The 23,822-nt window shown below is 38.4% G+C and overlaps 1 protein-coding gene across 50 annotated transcripts in view; it reads left to right on the top strand.

The window, feature by feature from the left end:
• TRDN (triadin) overlaps positions 1-23,822 on the top strand; it is a 974,263-nt gene that overhangs the window by 313,507 nt on the left and 636,934 nt on the right. For all 50 annotated transcript variants that reach the window (XM_089686429.1, XM_089686384.1, XM_089686382.1 and 47 more), the window contains 2 exons: positions 9,702-9,764; positions 10,506-10,571. In XM_089686429.1, the coding sequence (XP_089542555.1) occupies positions 9,702-9,764; positions 10,506-10,571 (129 nt within the window). The remainder of the gene's footprint in view (positions 1-9,701; positions 9,765-10,505; positions 10,572-23,822) is intronic.

The raw sequence follows: 23,822 nt of genomic DNA, 5'->3' as shown, positions 1-23,822 counted from the left end.
TGTGAAAGGGTCTGGGGAAGCCGTGGAGAACATTATGCTGCTTGGAACATTGTTCAGCATGACCATTTTGGTGGTGGGTCAGTGATGGTCTGGGGAGGCATTTCCATGGAGGGACGCACAGACCTCTGAAGGCTAGACAATTGCACCCTGACTGCCATTAGGTATTGGGGTATTGGGATGAAATACTTGGACGCATTGTCAGACCCTACGCTGGTGCAGTGGGTCCTGGGTTCCTCCTGCTGCACGACAATGCCCGGCCTCATATGGTGAGAGTATGCAGGCAGTCCCTGGAGGATGAAGGAATTGACACTATTGAATGGCCCCCATGCTCGCCTGACCTAAACCCAATAGAACACCTCTGGGATATCATGTTTCGGTCCATCCAACACCACCAGGTTGCACCTCAGACTGTCCAGGAGCTTAGTGATGCCCTGGTCCAGATCTGGGAGGAAATACCCCAAGAGACCATCCATCGTCTCATTAGGAGCATGCCCCAACATTGTCAGGCATGCATACAAGCACATGGGAGGCATAAAAACTACTGAGCAACATTTTGAGTTGTTGCAATGAAATTTCAGCAAAATGGGCCAGCCTGCTGCATAATTGTTTTCACTTTCAATTTTGGGGTGTCTTTAAGTTCAGTCCTCCGTAGGTTGATAAGTTTCAATTCTGTCAAACAATGGGGCAATTTTACGTTCCTAACACATTACCCAGTCCATATCTGTATAGATATCCAGCATGATATTTTTCCCCATTGAGATCTGATGTGTTTTCAAAGTGTTCCTTTAATTTTTTTGAGCAGTGTATATCTGCAACAGTTAAGTGAATCTCAGCAATCAGCATTTATCAAAAACTAAAATGTTAGTTGATACTTAGTACATACATCTAACAGTACTTGCATTTTCTGAAGTATTCTGAAAGAAATAATTACTTTCAATGTAGGTTTTCAAGATTTTTTAAAAATTCTTTAGGAAGTTTGCCTGTTAAATTTGCATTTAGCTAACTCTCCTTTCATATTATAGGGGGTTTGTTTTGTCATTGTTTTTTGTAATAATATTTCATTTGGCATTTGTTTCTATTCAGCATGTTAATTTATGTCTCTCCTGCAATGTGTTTTCAACTGTATGGTCTGATTTGTGTAGTGAACTAGCATCATTTGTAGAGGATTCTTCAAGTGGAGAAACTTGTCAAAGGAGAAAAAGGAGAAGAATGCTATGATAATTTGTATCCTGCTAAGATTTATCAGGGGATATAATCCATTATCTTTCTGAAAACATGCAAATACCAAACACAACTCTTGCTTTCTACTTTACTATTTTTAATACATCTCATTTGTTCATGCCATAACCATTATAGACAACTCATAGCTTGTCTGGCTTTGTGCTAAACTCCCACTGTGCATCTATTTTTGAGATACTACTTGTCTTGTACTAAACATTACTTATGGTATAGTGAAAAACTGAAAAAAGTACACTAAAATTATAAAGAGAAATAAACAAATATACTGTAAGCATACTCATATTGACATAACAAATATAAAAAGTACATGTGAATCATTAGTGTGACATGTACAAAATGTCAACCAGACCTCTGTGATATCACTCAAAATGAACAACAATATATGAAACTGAACATAGTCCAACAAATAGTGCTAAGCAACAAACAAAAAAAGTCTAAACAACACATCAACAGTTTCCCAAATGAATAATCTTGTGTGTTCCAGCTCCAAAAGTGAATCCCTCCACCTCTAGTGGTGCCAAATACTCACCTCATCATTAGAGCTCTAAATTCCAATGTGGTCTATAAGTGCTTTGTGTATATCAGAGATACAGCCTTCTCATCCGTCAAGTGTAGCAATCATCCAATATAGAGATGGTTAATCTCTAGTGGCTCCTGGGCCAATCACAACTAAATCACAACTAAATAAAAACAATCCTATAGATACAGTAAAAATATATTCACATTAAAAATATCCAGGTAAGCTTAAAAAGAGTGCACAATCCTTCACCCAGTAAGCCATTGTAAACTTATCTTGGGATGGATGTATTAGAAAGAAATGCTCTGCAGGGATTGGCAGCAAACATTCACAATCAGCATGCTAATTTCATCAAGGGAAGCTTCATCTTGCTAGGACCCAATCCTTTTGAGTTCAAAATTGTGGGACACTTGTTGATGTGTTGCTTGATTTCATATACGGCTGGAAATTTGGAGTGATATCACAGAGGTATTTTTATATGTTGCACTATTGATGCACATGTGATTTTTTATGTTTGTTATGTCAATATGATTAAGCTTACTGTATATCTGTTTATTTTCATTTATGAGTTTAGCTTTTTTTTTTCAGCACTGTCATATTATATCATATGTGATGTCATGTCATAGTAATTATGAGTATAGGTGGGCGTGAATAGCTTTTAAATACTGGCAAGGTGATTTAGGTCAGTATTATTGGTTTTCTCACACAGTTTTTGAGGTTTTTTTTTGTTTTTAATAGCTACTAATACATGTTTGAAAAGCAGATGAGACCTTAAAGAGGAACTTCACAATCCTTCTGCGTATTTTCCCCTTTAACCTGTTTGCAGGGTTGTCCTCAATTCACATACTTACTCACCTAACCAGTGAATTCAGTGTTGTCCTGCTGCAATCTGCTGCTCCACTGTCACAGGCCAATACCTGCACCATTGATGTCATCAGGTATTTGCTGTTTTTTACAGGTTCTTGAAGCCAGCCCCTGATGATGCAATGTCAGATCCACCCACCAGTCCACCCACCTGCTACTGTGTGTGTCCCTGCTCCTGCATCCTTCTGGGATATGCAATCTTTAGATCCCAATAGTATTCAGAGCAGAGATGTCATTCTAGCCTAGCTGAGAATGGAGGCCGGAGACAGGCTAGACTAAGAAAAAGCAAAACAACATACATAAACAAAAATGTGCTGCTTTAGATTGCGGAGGATTGAGGAGAGTGGAATGATCCCTAGTGCATCTAGTGAGTGAAGGTTTGTTTTAACCTGTAGGTTAAACAAAACAGATTATAGATCAGGGCTAGTGTACAATCTCTAGTTAGGGTTACCCCACCATTTCTGCCTGTTGCCCATAGTGGGTCTTCTTTAGCTAGTGTGCCATGGCTTACAACAGCTTAAGCTGATATTTGTAGAGATCAGGGGCGGACTGACAACTCATGGGGCCCCCGGGCAATAGGGAATCATGGGGCCTGTGTGTCCTTGCCCAAACTCAAAAAAGCCTATGAAAAAGGTACCAGGGGTATCTCATGGGGCCCCCTACTGACCCTGGGCCCTCGGGCAGTGCCCCAGTTTCCAAATGGTCAGTCCGTCCCTGGTAGAGAATATGCCTCTTCAGAGGAGAATGATAGCTAAATGAGCAGACTATTTAGTAATCACGTCAGCTTGTGAGATTTTATTGAATTCGGTTTTCTTAAAGTATTTCTGAAACAGAATAAAACGTTTTTTTGATTTTTTTATTACTGTGTAGAACACAAATGTGGTTTATGTGAACATGTCAAGGTGGTCTTTGCAAAGGATTATTTAAAAACATGATTAGCAACGTCTGTGTAAAAAGTTCAGTAAGCCTTAGTAACCAACCAGATTTTACTGTTTTGTAGCTGACCGTTGAAAAGACAAATTCTGATTGGTTACTGTGCATTTTCACATAGAAAATAGTCATAGAAGTTTGAGTTGCCTTATAAAAATAGTTTGCATATTGATACCATAACCTCAAGGTAAGGGTTGATTGTGTCAAAACATTAAAGTTAATGATGTTATACTGAATACTGAGATCGTGTCAGCTTGTATACAGGGGCTATTACATAAACAGTGCTTACTGGTTTATGCTCCACACTATCCCTTCCTTCATCATTTACTGACAATGGTCATTACAGTCCTTTGAAATGCAGCAACATAGGGTAGATGTCCAGAACAAAAACATTCAAGGTATACCTACTCCAGACTTCAATTTTTCCAGAGTTCAATATTTGTAAAATTGGCTGACTGGATATTTAGTAACAGCTGACAGTTTTCATGTATCTGTTGCATTGATTTGCTGTCCAAGCAATCAATGGTACCTTCAGCAATTGTAATCACAAGCTGTAAAACGCACAATACCCATTATTGCTGAAAGATAATCTGCTCATGGCTTCTGCACTTATTTCCCATCTGAATGAACTGGGGTTTATTTAAATAACTTTATACTTTTCAATATACAATATTTCAATAAGCCAGGTTTAATGAAACTGTGAAATCACTGGAAAAAAAAAAGAAATCTGACATAAAAGTATGTCTATTGAGGTGATAAGTTGTTAACTATAGAAAGAGGTGTTTGACCTTACAAGGTATAATAGGCCATTCAACAACCATCTTTCATCACTACAGTTGCCCTTTTATCTTATTTGTCCATCTGGGATATATCCAAAACATGAGCGTTATGGGCATTTAGCTTTGGTATTGATTGCCTCTACAATTTTAAAGGATAAGTTAATCTTTGAGAACATGTTACATGTTCCATCTGTTTTCAGTGTGGAACATGCAATATGGGCTCCCCCCACACAGCTGCATCCTTCATTCACAGTGTTCTTAGCGACTGTCGGCTTGTAGTTCTCAGTGAACTGCCACAGCGCTGTGGAGCGCCATGGTAGTTCACTGAATCTTCTTGTCAGTATATCTGCTCGCCCGTAAGGTATGTACGAGCAAGCATATATACTGTCAGATCTGCAGGAGACCTGCATGGCACCAGCGATCTGTTGATGATAAAGTGATTCTAAACTCTGGTGCACTCTGGTATATTCAAGCATGTATTTTTAACACAAAAAAAAACACCTCTCAGCCTCCACCAAATATCTTTTTTTCAAGGAATCTAATTAGTTGCTACAAGCAAGAGGTGTATTTTACCTTTAAAACACTTTTTATATATACTATCCATGTTCTAGCAAATACCCAGAATTAATGATCCAAGCAGTCTGTGTTTTGACACAGTGCCAGTTATTTTTAATTTTTATTCCTAATTGAACTTTGACATTTTCAGCATAGACAAAATGTCTACATGAACGGGTCTGTTTATAAATGTTTTAACCCAAAATCCATACAACCTTCCTCCAGAAGTTACACATTTGTCCAATTGAATTCAGTTATAAAAATTGTGAATCCTGGATGAAAGTTGTTAGAAGCTGGTGTGAAAACATTTATGAATAGACACTCAATAGTAGATTTTTTTTCAGTTATTTCAGAAAATATAGCAAAACATCTAGAACAGGCAAGGTTAGGGATGGGGCAATTGGGATGTTGGCAGATACAATCTTGAAAGATGGAAGAGTTTGGATAGTGGTATCTGAAGTTGTGAGAGCAGGAGGTTTTAGATGTTGTCAGGTGTGGTGGTGAGAGTGAGAGGGGAAAGAGGGTCAAGTATGGTGGTGACAGCGCAGGCAATATTGTATAAAAGGTACCTCATCATATTTTACTTCATGCTACTAAAACTGAAGTAAGCATCTCTGTTACATTGATAAAACTGAACTAATGGCAGATAAAACACTGGGGTTAATTTACTTGCAATGTGAATTTTAGCGACTAAAGTGAAGCTGCTCCATCCATGAATAGCCAGTCATGTCAGAGAGAAAGCAACAGTAAAAATAATTTTTGTTAAGTTGTTTTGGGTCACTCAAAGTCAACAAAACTTCACTTTATCCCTCCTTTTGCAAAGTGAACATACACTTTTCCAGATGAACAATCTCTACTAATATAGTAAATTAACTTTACACATTTAAGTTACCAACTGTTTTATCACTCAGAACGGTTATTACAGTGACTGTACAAGCATGAAGAACACTGACTAACTACTTCATTGTCTCTATTATTGCAGATCACAGCTATAAAGTGATGCTAACACCACAATTCTCATGTGCACACTTTCAAGTTATCACACAAAACAACAGTGACATAAGCCTACTTCAAGTCCAAAATCATGGGGTTGATTCACGAAAGAAAATAGATTGTTCATTTTTTCAAAGAAAGTTGCACTTTGTAAACAAATTTTCCCCAGAGCTTAGTTAATGAGGTGACACTCTGCTGACTTCCATCATCCAATCATGTGTGTAAGCAAAAATGCTGTTTTTTTTTTATTTTCTCTGCACATAATCAGGTCTTCTTTAAAAAGTCAAATTTCACAGCATTTACTAAGCTCTGGGGATATTTCACTTGCAAAGTACAACTATCCTTGCAAAGTGAGCAGTCTACTTGCTTTTAGTGAACCAACCACATACAGATCATATCAGCACAAGTGGTTTAGACGTAGTTCTGCATTAAAGGCTGCTGCTATAAAGGCTTCAACCTAACCACTTGCCTCCCAAGGAGGTCAATGCACATCCTTAAGTTGCAGTGTTTTTTTGGCCAGTGATGCTCTGTTTTATAAAAGCACTCCTGGATCGCTTTTACAAGTGGCAGGAAAGGGTCCCCCCTGCTGCCTTCCACTGCCACCAGGGAACCCAGGACTGCAGTTGCCGTCTGACCATAGAGATCCTCTCTGTGGTTTAAAACACTGGAAACATCATGTTTTTTGTCGCTCCTGATTTCAGTTTTGTGTATACTGGCCAGTGAAGCAGCCGATGAGAAAAGTCTGTGTTGTTCATCTCCTGTGATAGCAATAGAGAGCAATTTAAAGTGACAGTGTAAAAAAACAAATTAAAGTGCCCCTGCCCCCTCGTTCGCAAAGGTGTATGCATATGTGTTAACACATTTGAAGTATTGCGGGGAATATTACAGCAAGAACAATAATTCTAGCACTACACCTTCTCTGTAGCTCTCAATTGGTAACCTGTAGAGGCTTTTAAAGCATCACCTATGGAGATTTTTATGGAACCATAGTGTGTCGCCAACAAGCATGCACAATTCTAAAGTGTGGCATGTTAGGCATCTATTTACTCGGCATAATATCTTTTTTCCCCAATAGTTTTTATTGAGAAGTATTTTACAAGAGAAAAAATACAGACAGCATCATAAGATGGCATCATTGCAATGCCAAGTCATTCATCTCCAGAAACATATTAATCCAAAAAACAACATTTCATATGGTATAAGAGATCAAAGCTACTAAAAGACACAAGTGCGCTGAGCCTAACCATACAACCAAAAGTGGTGAGAGTGTAGCACCCACTGAAATTCAAGTGTGGTGTTTTTGTTCTCAGAAAACAACTTCTCCCCCTGTTGTGTTCAACTCAGGCCTGTTGCATTGTGTGCAACTGAAGTACAGTAGGAAATAGTTGAACTGTAGAGGAGATACACAGTGCACTAAAATATGTTTGATTCCCAGTCTCCACTCATTGGAGGGAATGACTTCATTTCTCAGAGTGGGAGTAGGCTTCCCATACACTGGTATGAGAATGTCACACTGTCACACTCACCCCCCCCCCCTAAAAAAAAAAAAAAAAAAAAAAAAGAAGCAGATAGTTAAGAACTGGGGAAAAAAGGGAAAAGAAAAAAGGAAGAAAGAAAAAGAAAAGGAACATAATGGTGCCATCTCTCTAGTTTCAGACTTCCATCTAAGCTGAGAGGATTAGAGTGTCCCCTTTCAAATACTGGATCCAGAGATTCCAGGTTTTTACAAATAGCTTAAGTTTGTCATTCAGCATAGCAGATAAGCACTCATTAATTATGAGCCAGGTCAGTTTTGTTTAGTGCTATTTGGGCTGCAAAAAAAAATATTTGGCTAGATCCAGAGGTCCACAGGGGTGTATAGAGTACATTTGTTAACCCTAGGCCTCTTGCCCCCCCCCCCCCCCAAATAAAGGACAACATTATTTTTGGAATGTATGTAAATCGCTCAAACTGATTGCCACGGGAATAGTATGGAACAGATATAATATCCTTGGGAGAATGTTCATCTTCAATGATTATAGTCTGCCAAACCACGAAGAAGGGTTATTCTGCCATTTGGTCAAATCTTCTGAGAGTTTTTTATATAAAGGGGGATAATTATTCATGTACAAAGTATGTAAAGAGGACATAAGGAAGATACCTAAGTACGGAAGTGCCTCAGACTGCCACTGAAATGTATAGGTTTGCTTAAGGGTGATCACAATGTGATCTTCTAATGATAAATTCAGGGCTTGCGATTTAGCTGGATTTACCCTAAGTCCTGATATTAGTGCAAATAGCTGCAGTATCACCTGGAAATTAGGAATAAAGGTGATGGGAGAAGACAGCAATATCAAAATATCATCTGCAAAGAGAGTGCATTTGTGCTTTCTGTCCCCATATACTATGCCCTGTATGGCAATGCAATGTTGAATTTTGATAGCCAGAGGCTCTAGGGCTAAGATAACAATATGGGGGACAGGGGGCAACCCTGTCTAGTGCCTCTGTTTATTGTTAGCCATTGAGATCTGTAGCCTTTAATCATCACGGTTGCCTTGGGGGTATCATAAAGGACTCAAAGTGTCAACATAAACCGTAGACCGAACCCATTGCGTGTAACAGCATATAAAAGAAGAGAATTGAAAGCTTTATGCACATCCAGCGACAAAAACATGCTCCGTCTGACCTTTTTCATATACCAATTCTGAGTGGAGAGCCAAGATGATATCTATGACTCGTCGTGTTTGGTCTGAGGCTTGTCTATTAGGGACAAAGCCTGCTTGATCAGGGTATATATAGAGGGTAAGAAAAAAGTTTAGTCTAGTAGGAAGAACTTTTGTCAATATTTTTAGGTCCACATTGAGGAGATTGGTCTATATATTAGCACAGTCTCCATGGTCCTTCTCTGGCTTTGTCATAGCATGCATAATATTCTCTTGAGCAGGGAGAGGCATACTCTGCTGTACCACATTAATGAAAAAGCACAGATGTGGAGACAGAGTTTCATGGTATTTTCTATAATAGTGGCCAGTAAATCCATCTGGGCCTGGTGCTTTGGACAGATTCAGGCTTTTAATATCCCTCTGAACTTCCACTTCCGTGAACTCTTTGTCTAGCTGCTCTCAATGTGTCTGTTTTAATGTTGGCAAAGGAATATCATGGAAGAAGTTGTCTGCCACTATAGTTTGAAATGGGGCCAGTTTAGCATATAGCGTAGAATAGAAATTAAAAAATATGTGCAGGATGTGTTGTGGATTTTGAGTCAGCTGGCCATTTTTGGCATAATATCTTTTTTATGTAACCAAACAATTGGGTATTATATTGTGTTTTTGTACATTAAAATTCATTAAGGTGTATTATTTGCAAGAACATGCATTTGAAAAACCATTGTGCCATTACTGTGAGACACAAAAAAACTATGACACCCACAATTTTATTCTCTAGGGCCTCTGCTTAAAATATATATATATAATGTTTGGGGGTTCTAAGTAATTTTCTGTTGGGTGTGATTTGAGCCCACACTCAAATCACACCCAAAAAAGTCTATAAAAAACTGTTTTTTTTACATGTAGGAGAGAAGTGTCAGAATAGACTTGGGAGTCAAGTGGCTAAACAGCCCTCTTTATTATCAATCTGACAATGGTCTGCACATAAAATATGTTGCATACACCAAGGCCTAACACATAACCAACAAATAAGTTGAAGCTTTGATTTCCAGTTATTTACCTGTTAGAAATTATTAACTGAAAACCAGCAGAGGTTTAGTGCATTCTGACTGGCTATATAAGGAGGGTAATAATACAAAAAATAATAAACCAAACTAACTGTACTTTCTTATGTTGCAGTGAAAGAAGAACCAAAGAAAAAACTGCCAGAGAAAAAGGAAGTCCCAGTAATAAAGAAAACAGGTATGATATAAGAAAACAAACTTAGTACAATTCAATAAAGTATTTGCAACACTGCTGTTAGAAAGTATGCTGTGATATTCAAGAAAGCTATGCAACAGTTTGATTTTTTCTGAAGGGTGAAACACATTAAGGTAGTTCTTATGTACAACTCTTTCATATTCTGGCAATATGGCTGCAACAAATACATTAAAACATTCTGCCATATTAGTAATAAGAAAAGTAGAGGCAAATAAGAGCGCTTCCATGCTGGAGTAAATTGTGTTGCACATGTACAGTAAGTATTGAGTCAAAATTCTGTCTGAGGCAAATCTACAATAGATTCATATACACCTTACTGACAGTTACATAAATCTGTTTCACGCTGAGCCATTTCTTGTACACACAGGAAACAAATTTATAATGAGTGTCTCTTTAATGATCAATGGTTCTTATAAATATAAAGGTAGTTGTTAAGTTATAGTGGAATTACATTTAGAAGTTGTTTTAAAAAAACAAGGTTGGTAAAACACAAAGAAAAGACTGAAAATGGCAATGAGGTTCATTGGACTAACAGATAAGTTGGGAAAACCGTGGGAGCAAAATAATAATGAGTAGGCAGAAGACAGAATTGTATAGGACATTGTTACCTCCTTCAGGATCATAACTATACACTTACTTCATATTTGTTTGTTAATATGTGTTTTTGCAAACTCAAGCAACTATTACAATGTCTGCCATGAACTTTTATTTTATTTTTTCTAGCAACAGTGGAAGAAAAAGAGAAGGCATTGCTAGAAAAGAAAGATGTTGCACGAATTAAAAAAGCAGGTATATTTCCCTCTGGTAAAACAACTATATATTCTAAGTTCACCTTTGATGCTTATTATTTATTTTTAAGGGAGAAGGTTTTTTTACCTTACTGCATTCTATGTAGCAAGGTAAAATCCTTCTGTATGGAGCTTCCCACACAGGTCCCCTAAATACATACCGAAGTCTGATCCCGATCCAGCAATGTGCATAATAGCCAAAACCATTTCAGCTCTCTCGCTCCTCATTGGCTTAGATACAGCAGCAGGAGCCAATGGCTCCATCTGCTATCAATAAGAGCCAGTGATGAGAAGTGGGGGTGGGACCAAGCCCTATTCTGTGTGTCTTATGGCTTGGGAGTGAGAATGCATGAGTGCCTCACACTGGTGGGGGATGGAGTCCAGAATGCTGGCAAAAGACCCCAGAAATGGAGGATTGGGGCCAGGGGCGGACTGTCAACTCATGGGGCCCCCGGGCAATTGGAGATCATGGGGCACCTGTGTCCTTGCCCACACTCAAATCACACCCAAAAAAGTCTGTAAAAAAGGTACCAGGGCCATTTTATGGGACCCCCTACTGACCCCGGGCAGTCAGTCCGCCCCTGATTGGGGCTGCTCTTTGCAAAACCATTGCACAGAGCAGGTAAGTATGATATGATTGTTAGTTCAATAAAAATATGAACCTCTAATATCACTTTAATTTCTTCCATATCAATCACCTTGCAGTGGCAGTGGCAATGGATGAGGGCTTGCAACTACCACTCATTCTTGGCCGTATGCTCAAGCCCACTGTATATTATGAACAGCTATCCTCAGTAACTTGCTTTCTGCTGAAGTAAATAAAAGTCCAACCACAAAGAAATCTCCAAGAAAAAAAGTGTGTGTGTTTGTGGAGGGGACACACACACACACACACCAAAAAACAGGGGAAGCACCTTGACTCCAAGACTTTAGTAATAGAAGCAATAATATACAAAGCGCTTCAGGTATTCCACAGAATAACTCATAAGCACAAACACAAAATGAAAAAAAAAAAATCTTTATTCACATGATTGTGTCGGAAAACCCTAACCAACAGTTATAAATAGTTAAAATGATAGTCATTTGCAACATCCCCTGGGAGGAACCAATAGGTAGAATTATAAACTCAACAATTAAAAAAAATCTCCTAAAGTTAAATCCAAATGCTATGACCTATAGAAGCATACAAGGTCATGTTGCACAAAATTGAAAAACAATAGACTAAAAAAGATGAACTACTCATTAGTTCCTCTCCAAATATAATCACAAAATATACAAATAAAGGTTACAATATAATGATCTCCCTGGAGTATATTCAAACAAAGATAGTTTCAAAGGAAACACAATGGCATAGTGGATGCTGAGCACACAACATTACTAAATAGAACATATAGTAAAGTTCGATTTAGTAATGTTGAATTAGATATCAAAGATGATTTAAGCAGACATTCATCTAAGAGAGAACATGCAAATTCCATGTATGCATGTATCTACCAGTAGATGGTGTCATGACTGAGTCACAAACCAAGGACCCTAGTGCTGTCAGGCAGACTAGCTAACCACTAAAACACTGTACTCTTAATCTGTATAACAGACCAAAAGATACTGTAAGTGCTTACATACAGGCTGTGCTGGAATGGCTGCAGATCTAAGTAGACCCAAATTGTTTCACAACTACAGAGGCTGTGAAAGATTTGTTGTATAGTGGATTATATTATTATTATTATTATTATTATACAGGATTTATATAGCGCCAACAGTTTGTGCAGAGCTTTACAAAATGAAGGTAGACATTACAGTTACAATACAATTTGGTACAAGAGGAAACAGAGGGCCCTGCTTGTTAGAGCTTACAATCTAGGAGGAAGTGTTGAGTGATACAAAAGGTAATAGCTGTGGGGGATGAACTGATGGAGGAAATAAATGGCGGTTTACTAGGTAGAAGAAGGATAGGTTTCTTTAAAAAATAAGGTTTTCAGGGATCGTCTAAAGGTTGATAGATTAGGAGACACCTGGATAGATTGGGGAAGGGAGTTCCATAGGATGGGAGAAGCTCGGGAGAAGTTCTGGAGGCGAGCATGGGAGGAGGTGACATGGGAACTAGAAAGCAGAAGGTCTTGGGAGGATCGAAGAGAGTGGTTTTGTTGATATTTTGAGACCAGGTTGGTGATGTAGCTGGGGGCAGGTTGATGAGCCTGGCAGCAGTATTCATGATGAACTGGAGGGGGGATAGCCTATGTAAAGGTAAGTCAATGAGAAGGGAGTTGCAGTAGTCGAGGCGAGAGATTACCAGGGAGCGAATTAGGAGCTTTGTGGTATCATTGGTTGAAAAGGGGTGTATTCTGGAAATGATGAGGCAGCATGATTTGGAAAGGGATTGGATGTGCGCCTGAAAGGATAGTTCAGAATCCAGGGTTACATCTAGCACCCTGGCATGCAGGGATGGATTGATAGTGGTGCAATTGATCCTGACCGAGAAATCAGGGGAAGAGTTATGTGGGGGAGAAAATATTATGAGCTCAGTTTTCAGCACGCCTGCCGCCCTGTTGCAGTAATTCTGCTATAGGGCGGATGGGAAGTGGTTAAAGAAACTATAATCCTTGCACAAATATATTGCAATTCTTTAAAGTTTAAGCTTCCTTCCAATGGCTATTTGTTTTTGTCTTGATTTGTTTTGATTTAGGCTTCAAAGAGCTATTAGAGCTGATAGATCACAAGCTTAATAATGGCATGCAATGCCAAGCTGCGGTTTCTAAAGCGAGCAAAATCCTCTCTTGTATTAAAAGAGGTATAGACTCCAGAGAGAGAGATATCATATTACCCCTGTACAAATCATTAGTAATACCTCATCTGGAATATGCAGTTCAGTTTTGGACACCAATTCACAAAAAGAACATTGGGGAACTTGAGAAAGTACAGAGAAGGGCAACTAAACTAATACGAGGCATGGAGGAGATCAGCTATGAGGAAAGATTAGAGGAACTGAATTTATTCTCTCTTGAGAAGTGGAGATTAAGGGGGGATATTATCAACATGTATAAATACATCAGTGGTTCATATAGTGAACTCGGTGTAGAGCTATTCACCCTGAGGTCATTACAGAGGACAAGGGGGCACTCTTTACATCTGGAGAAAAAGAAATTTAATCTCCAAACACGGAAAGGTTTCTTCACAGTGAGAGCTGTGAAAATGTGGAATAGACCCCCTCAAGAGTTGGTTCTGGCCAGTTCAGTGGATTTCTTTAAAAAAGGCCTGGATTCTTTCTTAGATACAGAATATAACTGGATACTAACATTTATAGGTAAAGTTGATCCAGGGAATATCCAATTGCCTCCTGTGGGATGAGGAAGGAATTTTTTTCCCAGCAGGTGCAAATTGGATTGTGCTTTGATGGGTTTTCTTTTTTGCCTTCCTCTGAATCAACTGTGGGTATAGGATTATAACTTTTTTTTTTTTCTATGGTTGAACTGGATAGACTTTTGTCTTTTTTCAGCCAGACTAAGTATGTAACATGTGGGCTAGATGAGCCCTTCATCTTAATTCCTGGTGTAGTTCCTCTGTCTGGACAACCCAGGTATTGGTATATGCAAAAAATAGATTTTTGTTTTGCAAATGCTCATACATTGCACTTGTGTTTACAATAGCACAACATATACGTACATAAGTATACCGCTGTTCATGTTAAAGACAGGCTGTACCCTGCACCTAGGCTGAGGAAATACACCAGCAATTACACTGAACATGCTCAGCTAGCTGTGTAAGAGTCCTAATAGCAGCAATTTCCAAGATCATAGATGTTTAGGCTAAGCACTTTTAGATAATGATTTTTTCAGTGTTTAAGAAATGCATCATCTGTAAATGAAGGTTTAAAAATGTCTACCAATGGGCTTTGAAATGGGTTATTAAGGGCAAGGATAAAAGGATGGTGGTCCTAGGTAAGGGTCATTTACTGTTAGAATCTGTGAACTACTGCTGTCAACTAGGCTGGTAAAAAGAATATTGACATTAACTATATTGACTTGAGCAGCTTAGTGCTACTCAGCATTGTAGGGGAAAATAATTAATGTAGAGCTCCATGGAATACAACTAGAAAAGTGAGTGAGAGGTAAGAGTAAACATGTATCAAATAGTATACTTTCAGTGATATGGAAAGTAGTACACAGTGCACAGAAAATATTGCACAGGCCAGAAGCACTGAGATAATAGTACTGCTATACTCCTGACACTGGTTTAAAAGGTTGTTTTCTTAGAAAAGACAGCATAGATGTAAGCATTATTAACATTTTACACTTACCTTTGCTATTCTTTCCAATTATATTTCAGAGAGTTCTGCTTTAGCTAGAAGTCAATAGCTTGTAAAAGTGAAAGAATATAGAGTACTGACTAGAGTCTCTATTATTTATCTTTATACCTCAGGGTTATTGGATTCTGCTTGAGAGACAATATTAGGTGATTTTTTTCTCTCTATTAGGTTCAGGGAATACAATTTACTTGTACAGATGTTTAGCACTTCCTTTAAAAGACATAGTAACAAATGTCTTTCTCTCTTTGCTAGTGAGAAGTTCAGCTGAAAACCCCACTTGTCCATGATTTTATTATTTTTCAGTGACTTCATGTAGGGACCTCAGAGACATTTGCTATGCTTCCATGTTTTTCAGTACAGTTTCAATTTACAAAATTGACATTTTCACTTGTTATCAGGCAGCAACTGTTTACTATTTCAGGTAGACTGTTTCCTTCCACTAGAGGGCACTAACAGCTTGCCAGAAATGTAGTTTATTGACTTTGGACTACCCCAAAATGTCCATCACAATGTTCCTCTATGGGATGGCTACAGAAGGGAGGACACAAATGTGCCAGCCTATAGTGTGGATAGGGCTTTAAAATGAAAGTTGGTCTGCAACAAAGCCTGGGAGGAAGGAGATCAGTGAGTGAACTTTCTGGATGAGAGAAACTCCAAAGAGACATCCTATCAGATTGCTGCTTGTTCAGTACCTACAGGACAGAAAAGATAAGTTTGAGTGGATCTGTTTTTCTGTCTGCCTAAGAGGTCTGAGGAAAGCTGACTGCTATATTTGAAGTTTCACATGGTCTCTGCAAAGATACAGTTCCACATAATGATCTAAAAATTATACAAGCTAGGACTTAAGTCTTGGGTGGTTCAGTGGATATGCAGTTGGCTAAAGGATAAATACCCAAGTGTGGTTGTAAATGGGATTCATTTGGAACAGAGACCAGTCACTAGTGGTGTACCACAAGCTCTGCACTAGGTCCTATTCTGCCTAATCTTGTAAGTGATAAAACTAAAGGTTTGGTAGGCAAGCTTTGTCTTTTTGCTGTTAATGTCAGTAGGGTTGCTATAAATGGAGGTGTGGAACATGGAACATGATTTGGCATTGTTGGAAGATTGATCAAAGTAGTGGAACCTGCATTTTCTAAATGTAAAATAATTCACCTAAGAAAAAAGAAGCTTAAAAAGTATTACCCTTGTACCAAAAGTGTAGTTGATGCATGGAATAGACTTCCAGTAGAGTTAGTTGTGTCAGTAAATAGTAAATAGTTTCAAACATACTTGGGGCAAACCTACTTAGAAAAAATCCCCCAAAAACCCCAAAAGATATATAAACAAAAAATGGGCAGACTTGAAAGGCAACTTGTTATTTTTTCTGCGGCTACTCTATGTTTCTAAGAAGCTCTATTTAGTGAATTAGATTTTTATACAGTATATTCTACCTTTTCCTCTTATCAGTGTGATAGACCATGTTGCAATATCAAGGAAATTCTGTTTGGCTACCTACATAGAGAGGATAAATGCAAACAATCACCAAATAGTAGCGTCTGCTGGATAAAGTAATATGTCTGGGAAGAGATTTTCTTTCAAAGTGAATCATCTTAAAGGGAAAGCAGGCCAGTTATTTCTTTCAGTGTAAACAAAGTTCCTTTAAGAAACTTTGTTTACAGTAATGGACAATTAGATGTCCTAATGATGCAAACTCGAATTTGCTTTGTTTTTCCTGTTGGTTGTCACATTTATAAAGCATGGGTGTTTTCAATACACATATTTCTTTCAGTGTGTAAAGAAACTATACATTAGTTACTGTTTTGTTACTTTGGAAAAGAAATGCACACCAAATAGCCATAACCAGATAGGTCAAAGGGAACTGCTATATTACATTTGCTGATGTTCTAATGTCAATACTGCGATCCTAGTGGTAATTATTAAAGCTGTTGCTCTGTTTGCATTAACTATTTCTCCTATTTTCAGTGTACAACCAGCACTGAATAAATTTACATGTTATTTACACCTGTCTGTAGCGAATATATGACAAGGGGCCTTGACTAAACATTTCTAAAAAAGGAATACAAATCCTCTGTTATAATTTACTTAAAGTGGGACTTTAGTCAGAAATTCATGCTAAACCACTTTTGCAGGTACAGCTATGTAAAACATTAATCACCCTGCCCTGCACATGCTCAGTTTCTCTCTATTTGTAGAATGTAGATGCTGATTTGCTGGCAGCCTAAAGATTTAATACTGCTCAGGAGCTTCAGTAAAATGACAGCCCCCAGCAAGAAGAAAGAGGAGCAATGCTGGAGGCATATTACAGCGCACACTAATTTTGGTAGCATAATTATTAATGTAAAATGTATGTTCTTTGCTAAAGAACATTATTTTTTATCAAGTTATTATAGGTAAAGTTCTGCAAAGCTTGTATCAAAAACATGTATTTTCTGTTTAAATTTAATTGCTATTTTTAAGGATAAGAGCTTATAATTCTCAGTATCTGATAACTAGCACTTGCTATCCTACACATATTGAGTCCTATTTTGTATCATCAGTGCTCTTCTTTCATTTGCACTTCAAACACCACTGTGTTATCCTTAAGCGGAGTGCAGCATGCTCTTCAAATGGTAAATTATAGCAATGAATGATAAAACCTAGGGTTACTTCATGCTCTTCTTAGGTTATACAACAATATAGCCTCAAATATGACTAGTGTTGAGGCAGACATCCTTCTATCAATGTTTACGCTTCTGCAGGACCACATCCACACATTTACTTATTTTAGTCTGCTTAACAAATAATTGTATCCCCAAAATTCAGTTTTCAGGTCTATACATCATGACAAATCCTTATTGCCATCTTCATAATAAATGTATTGAAGTCTACCAGCATCTTAATATATTCTCCACATCCTATGGGCACAATGACCAACCCTCAGTTAAGTACAGAAGCCTCTTCTGCCAAAAGATTTTTATTGGATATATTTTTTACAAGTTCTGATGTCCTAAGTACCTGGAGTAGAAGCATATCATGCCAGTGGATTCACCCTGTTGATTCCATATAACTAAATCTGATCATACTTGTACTATCTAATTGTACAGTATCTGTAAGATCTTCCAACAACTATGTAGATCAATAGACTACTTTACTGGATTAAAGTTTAATAAAGTTTAATGCATTGTTTAAGTAGCCCCTCGGATGACATGTTTAAAATCACCCATACAATATTTTTAGAGATTGTATAACTAGGTTCAAATGTGGTTGACAAGATTTACACTGTTCAAATGGGATAGCTAAAATATAAGTATAATGCTTCATGCACACTGGATGTTTTTGACACTGTTCTTAGGGGCATCTAGAGTTTCTTTTTCCTGCCTCTAAATGCCCCTGAATGTTAGCCTATGTATCCATGCATTTAGAGGCAGAAAAAAACTACTGCTTGTGCATCCAGGAGCAGTGGTGCTTTGGCAGAAAAAAATGCTTGATGTACTTAAATGCATATAAGCAGGTCTAAATGCATGTAAGTGTTAGCTGGTTTTAATGCTTGAGCATTTTTTCATTTCAATGGCCAGAATAAATTATTATTCTGGCCGATGAATGAACACCCAAGCACTTGACGTATCTAAACGCTTCTAAATGCGTTACTTGCATTTACAAGCATCAAGCAGCTTTTCTGCTAAAACACTACTGCCAGGAAGAAAGGAGTTTAGGAGAGGTTAACAAAACATCCAATGTACATGAAGCCTTAATGGTCAATATATAATTAGTGTGAAAATTCCACCTGGACAGTCACTTAAGACCCATTCCAGAAGCATATCAAAGTGGGAGAGCTCTACAAAGACTACTCAGCTAGCTTTGACCACAACTCTCATCAGTTTTATTAATAAAAATTAAAAGAGAAACAGTTAATACTCTTGCTTCTGTAGTGAGAGAAATCTGTGTATTAGATGACTGTATAAATGTTTTCCTGCGCTAAGAAAGGGTCTTTTTACATTATACATATCAAGGAATTCTGCAATTGTATTTAATACAAATTAAACCACTACAATGAGCTGAAGTTATGCAAATGTAATTGTTCTAATAATTTCTAAACAATGACATTCTTTAAACAGTGAATAAATGTGGCTGATCTACAATTATATTTAGCAACAAGTTTTGGCAAGCTTAAAGAGGATCTTCAGTCAGTTTTTAAAAAATAAAAAGTCAGCAGCTACAAAGTCAGCTGCTGACTAAAAAAAAAAGACACCAGCCCAGGGATCAAGCGCTGTTCCCACCCAGGCCGTTTCTTCTCTAGTCTTCGGGTCCCTCGTGCCACCATGTTGACTGTGGGAACCTGCCTGTGTCTCCCAGCAGCCTTACAGACAGCTCCCCATGGTACATGTACAAGCCAGGCTAGGTGATCCAAGTGGAAGTGGGAGAGGGTACCTGCTAGAAATAGTTTCCCATTCTTTAAAAAAAAATGTGAAAGGATGGTGGGGTGAGGAGGAGGATCAATGGAACTTCCCCTTTCATTTGGTTGTTACATGGCTTTGCAATTAACCTCCTCACACCGGCCGCACGCAAATGGGCCTTGACGCCGAGCGGCTGCACATTTGCGTGCAATTAACAAAAACATATGTGCTGAGAGCACGCTCCCTGTGCACTCCCAGTGCACATGTCCGGTACTCACGGAAAGGTCCCAATCTCCTCTTTCGATTGGGACCTTTCCCGATCATGTGAGCACAGTGACGACGAATCACGGTGGTCACATGACCTTAAAACCCCACCCCACCTCCCAGCTTCTGAAACCCTTAAAGGGCCGGGAGGCGCTGGCGCCAAGGGGTTAAAGTGATTGTAAAGGACCAGATTAAAAAATACTTACCTGTTCTGTGCAATAGTTTTGCACAGAGCAGCCCGATCCTCCTCTTCTCGAGTCCCCAGTCAGCGCTCCTGGCCTCTCCCCACTTCTGAGTACCCCCAGAGCAAGTTGCTTGCTCTGGGAGACCTGTGCATGCTCACTCCCAAGCAGTCTCTGTGTGTATGAAAAACCCCATCCCCCACTCCCTCCTCACTGGCTGTGATTGACAGTAGCGGGAGCCAATGGTTCCTGCCGCTGTGCCTCAGCCAATGAGGAGAGAGAGGCCCGGGAAAGCTTCTGCTCTTCTGCTCTCTGGACCAGGCTCAGGTGAGTATAATCGGGGGACTGGGATGAGAGCTGCACATTGAAGGTTTTTTATCTTCATGTATAGAATGCATAAAGGTAAAAAAACCTTCAGCGTTTAGAACCAATATAAACTGTGGTTTTTCTGTAAGAACATTTAAACAAGTATAGGAATAACATCTGCTTAAAAATAAGTAACATTGGAAGTTTAGTTAAAGCCTAACTCAAGCCAGTTCTATCCTTCACTTCTTTAGAGATTGTAATTCTTCCAGCCTCTACTAAAAAATGTGTTTTTGTCTGTGTCCATGTTGAAGGGTCTTCCCATCATTTTCTGACAAGAAGTGATGGGAAATCTTCCTAATGGTGACATAGACTGCAATAAAACTTTGACAGATATGCTAAAATCTCCCTTTTCATCTAAAACAAATTAAAAAGTTTGGGCGAGAGTTGGGTTTAAAGTCAATATATCAGTAGCTTTACAGGTCTACATGGATACATCTCTGACATAATATACAGCAAAAGCGTGTCCTTTATCATTAAAAATAAGTTCTTGAGCTGTAGTCAAGTAATTATGACTAGGTGCAATATAGGAGAATGATGTAATCAGTCTGCTGAAGGAAGGAGGAAATGTCCCCTCCTTCAGCCACCACTCATATTATCAGCAAAAATGCTGATCTTTGTGAAATGTACATGCAGCCAAGAACATAAAGTCCATCACACAAGTTTTAACATTTCAGTGCAAAGGCACTGAGAAACGCTTGCTAAAATCAAAAAAGCACACCGGCGCATAAAAGTGTTTGTGAAACTTTAGATGACAATACTTTACAGCAGCTAGAAAGACCGATACTGGTTGGATAATCCAAATGTGAAGATAATTTGCATTCAGAGCTGTAAAACGCACTCCTTAATGCAGCCATTTTGGCTTTGCATAGTGTTGCCAATGAAAGGGTGAGCTTCATATATAACAGGAATATGTATTTAATAGTACTGAGACTGATAAGGAGAATAGTTATGGTGACATTACAATTATAAAAGAATAGCCTAAAAAATCCAGAGCAATACTGGCAGTAAAATGATCAATGCAATCCAAACCAAAAGTTTTTCATAAAAATCTGTACCCAAAATATTTCAATATATCAGTACAGTCACAAATTATTATACTCATAAATTAAGTAAGATCACAATGAAAAGGTTATGGCTAGTCCCCTAGAGGAATGGTAAAACACTTCAGAGTCCCAGTAACCAGCAGTGTAAATAGTTACAAAATCATCCATCTCAGTATTACTATTTTACATTTTTTGGACTAAATGATAATGCATTTTATATAAATAAATGTTTTTTCTAATGCACTGTGTGTCTCCTGAGCTTTTAGTGAGTCAAAACGTAGTAAACTATGTAAAAAGGGTAGTAGGGCTCAGGTTAAGGTGACTACAGCCAGTCATAAGCAAATTGTAGATTTGCTGTGCTAGGTAGATATTTGCTATCCAATTGTTACATAATGAGGTGGATTTACAGAAGGCAAATAGACTGTTCACTTTGTAGGGGAAGTTGTACTTTGCAAAGGAGTTTTCTCCAAAGGTTAATGAATGAGGTGATGTCCTGCTGATGTCCACCATCTAATCATGTACAAGTAAAACATACGTTTTTTTAAATTTACTTTGTATGTTATTGGGTATTCTTAGTATAGTGAAATTTCACCACATTCATTAGGCTGCCTTGCAAAGTGCAACTTCTCTTGCAAAGCTAATAATTCAACCCAAGTGAATAAGTAAAGGAGTTTTTGGTCTTCTGCACTCTGGTAGTAAGCATAATTCCTATTCAGGGCTGGCCTTTTTGCTAATAAGAACACAAGTGTGTGACTATCAACTGTATGCAACTTGGCAACCGGGCAAATTCTATTTCAAGAAGATAGGATAACTCATACCTACTACGGGGCACTATTGTATGCCTCTGGATAATTGTAAGATTCACTCAAATTATTAGTGAGCCTGTGGTCATTCAGAAATAAACAATGCAGTCTTCTGAGAGGAATGGAGCAAAAAGGAGTATCCAATAACTGACAGCAATCCATTCTAGATGCAAGAAAGTGGCTTTAAAAATGTAGCATTGTGGCACAGCTTTCTAGATATCAGTAGTTGACATCTAAAGTTGATCTTTAAAAGTTTGATTTTATTATACAGTGTTTATCAGTATTAGAACATATAGGGCATTTCATGGTTTAGGACACAAAACTTCAAATGCAGTTTTGATCTGGCAGCCAACAATTCTTGTATCCAACTACAATGCTGCCAAACCTCATTAGCAGCATGTTACATAATATACAACATATATCATACTGCTCTCTATTTTTTGCCTGGGCTACAAGAATGATATATGTTTGGTTGCTATTGAATATAAAACCCATTCTCACCCTTAGGTTTCCTTCATTATTGTTTAACAGTTTTTTTCAAGGGACATCAATAAGAAGATCTAAGCTACATATAATATATAGGATTGTCTGACAAACTGAATTAAGGAAGGAATAGAGGAAGTGTGTGATTTTTGTAGAATTACTGAGTTTAATAATTGTTGCACAAATGTGTAACATATAATTTAACATATAAGATAAAGTTAACATAGTTGAACAACATGCAGTACTTTGCAGTGATACAGAAAGCTATATTTGGATTTACTATGCCAAGCTAGGAAAAATTACAACTTTTTACCATTGACTAAAATTAATTTAGACATATACATTTGGCATACCACTTTACTCTAAATTTTGATTTCCTGGTGCATCTTGGCAGAATACAATGGGTTGTGGATCCACCCCCACAACCTGATAGGACTGGTTAACTAAAAGCAAAGACAGACCTGGCTCGCAGCATTCTCCTTTTTGCCCTCATCTGATCAGGACTGGAGTGGAAGTCCTTCCTATACAGTCTTTAAATGAGCTATTTGGTTGGAGGTCTGGGGGGCATGGTTCAGCCTCTCCTGGGCTCCTCCTTTTTGTCCTCATCTGATTAGGATTGGCGCGGAAGTCCTTTTTTTTTAGCCTCTAAATGAGCTACATGCCTGGAGCACCATTCTAGTGGTGCAGGCTCTATTAAAAAAAGGTGTAAACAAGCTTTGGCATAAGTGGCAGCATTTTTTCTTTGCTTTTCATATGCTTTTCCCTTCCTTTCTCTGTTTGACATTACTTTTCTGTACTTGTCTGTGTTGTGGGTGTTTGCCATTTCCAAGATAGCTGCAGCATTCCAAGTACACTCTTGAGCATAGATGGCATGAAGTGATGTGGCTGCTGTGGCCAGTTTCCTGGCTTTCCCTTTTCCAAGATGATGCTGGGAGCCCCAGACTGCGATCTGAGCGTGCTCATGTACTAATATAATCACTAATGACCAACGGTGGCAGTTTTAATTCATGTTAAAGCATTTTTGGGCAACACATGGGGGTGTTCTCTATTCATGCATGCTGGATGCTTATGTGGTCACTGTTTGCAGGTATGTTTTCCCTTTTTATGGCCTTCACCTGGATTTTTATGATCTCCTTCTCAGTGTTGCTCTGGGATCACTGTGTAACGTTGCTTTTCATATCAGTATACTGCCTTACTCTGTTTCTATCAGCAACACTGTGCAGTCAGACCACCCATTGCTTGTAAGGTAAAAGTATTAGGTAAGTAGTGAATATATTGAGAAAAAGAGAGCCAATACTGTCACAATATCTACAGCCCTGTAAGAAGCTCAAGACGGAGGGAGCCCTCTAAAGGTCAAGACAAGTCACCATCTAAAAGCAGACAGCCAAGCAATATTGATCAAGGTCATCATCAAGCCTCTCATTCTCATCGCTCC

This window comes from Staurois parvus, unplaced genomic scaffold (assembly GCF_062004578.1).
Source record: "Staurois parvus isolate SC_StPar_1 unplaced genomic scaffold, SC_StPar_1.0 ptg000397l, whole genome shotgun sequence".
NCBI classification, from domain to species: Eukaryota; Metazoa; Chordata; class Amphibia; order Anura; family Ranidae; genus Staurois; species Staurois parvus.
Note: the sequence above shows the minus strand (reverse complement) of the source record. Positions and strands in the feature narration are given on the sequence as shown.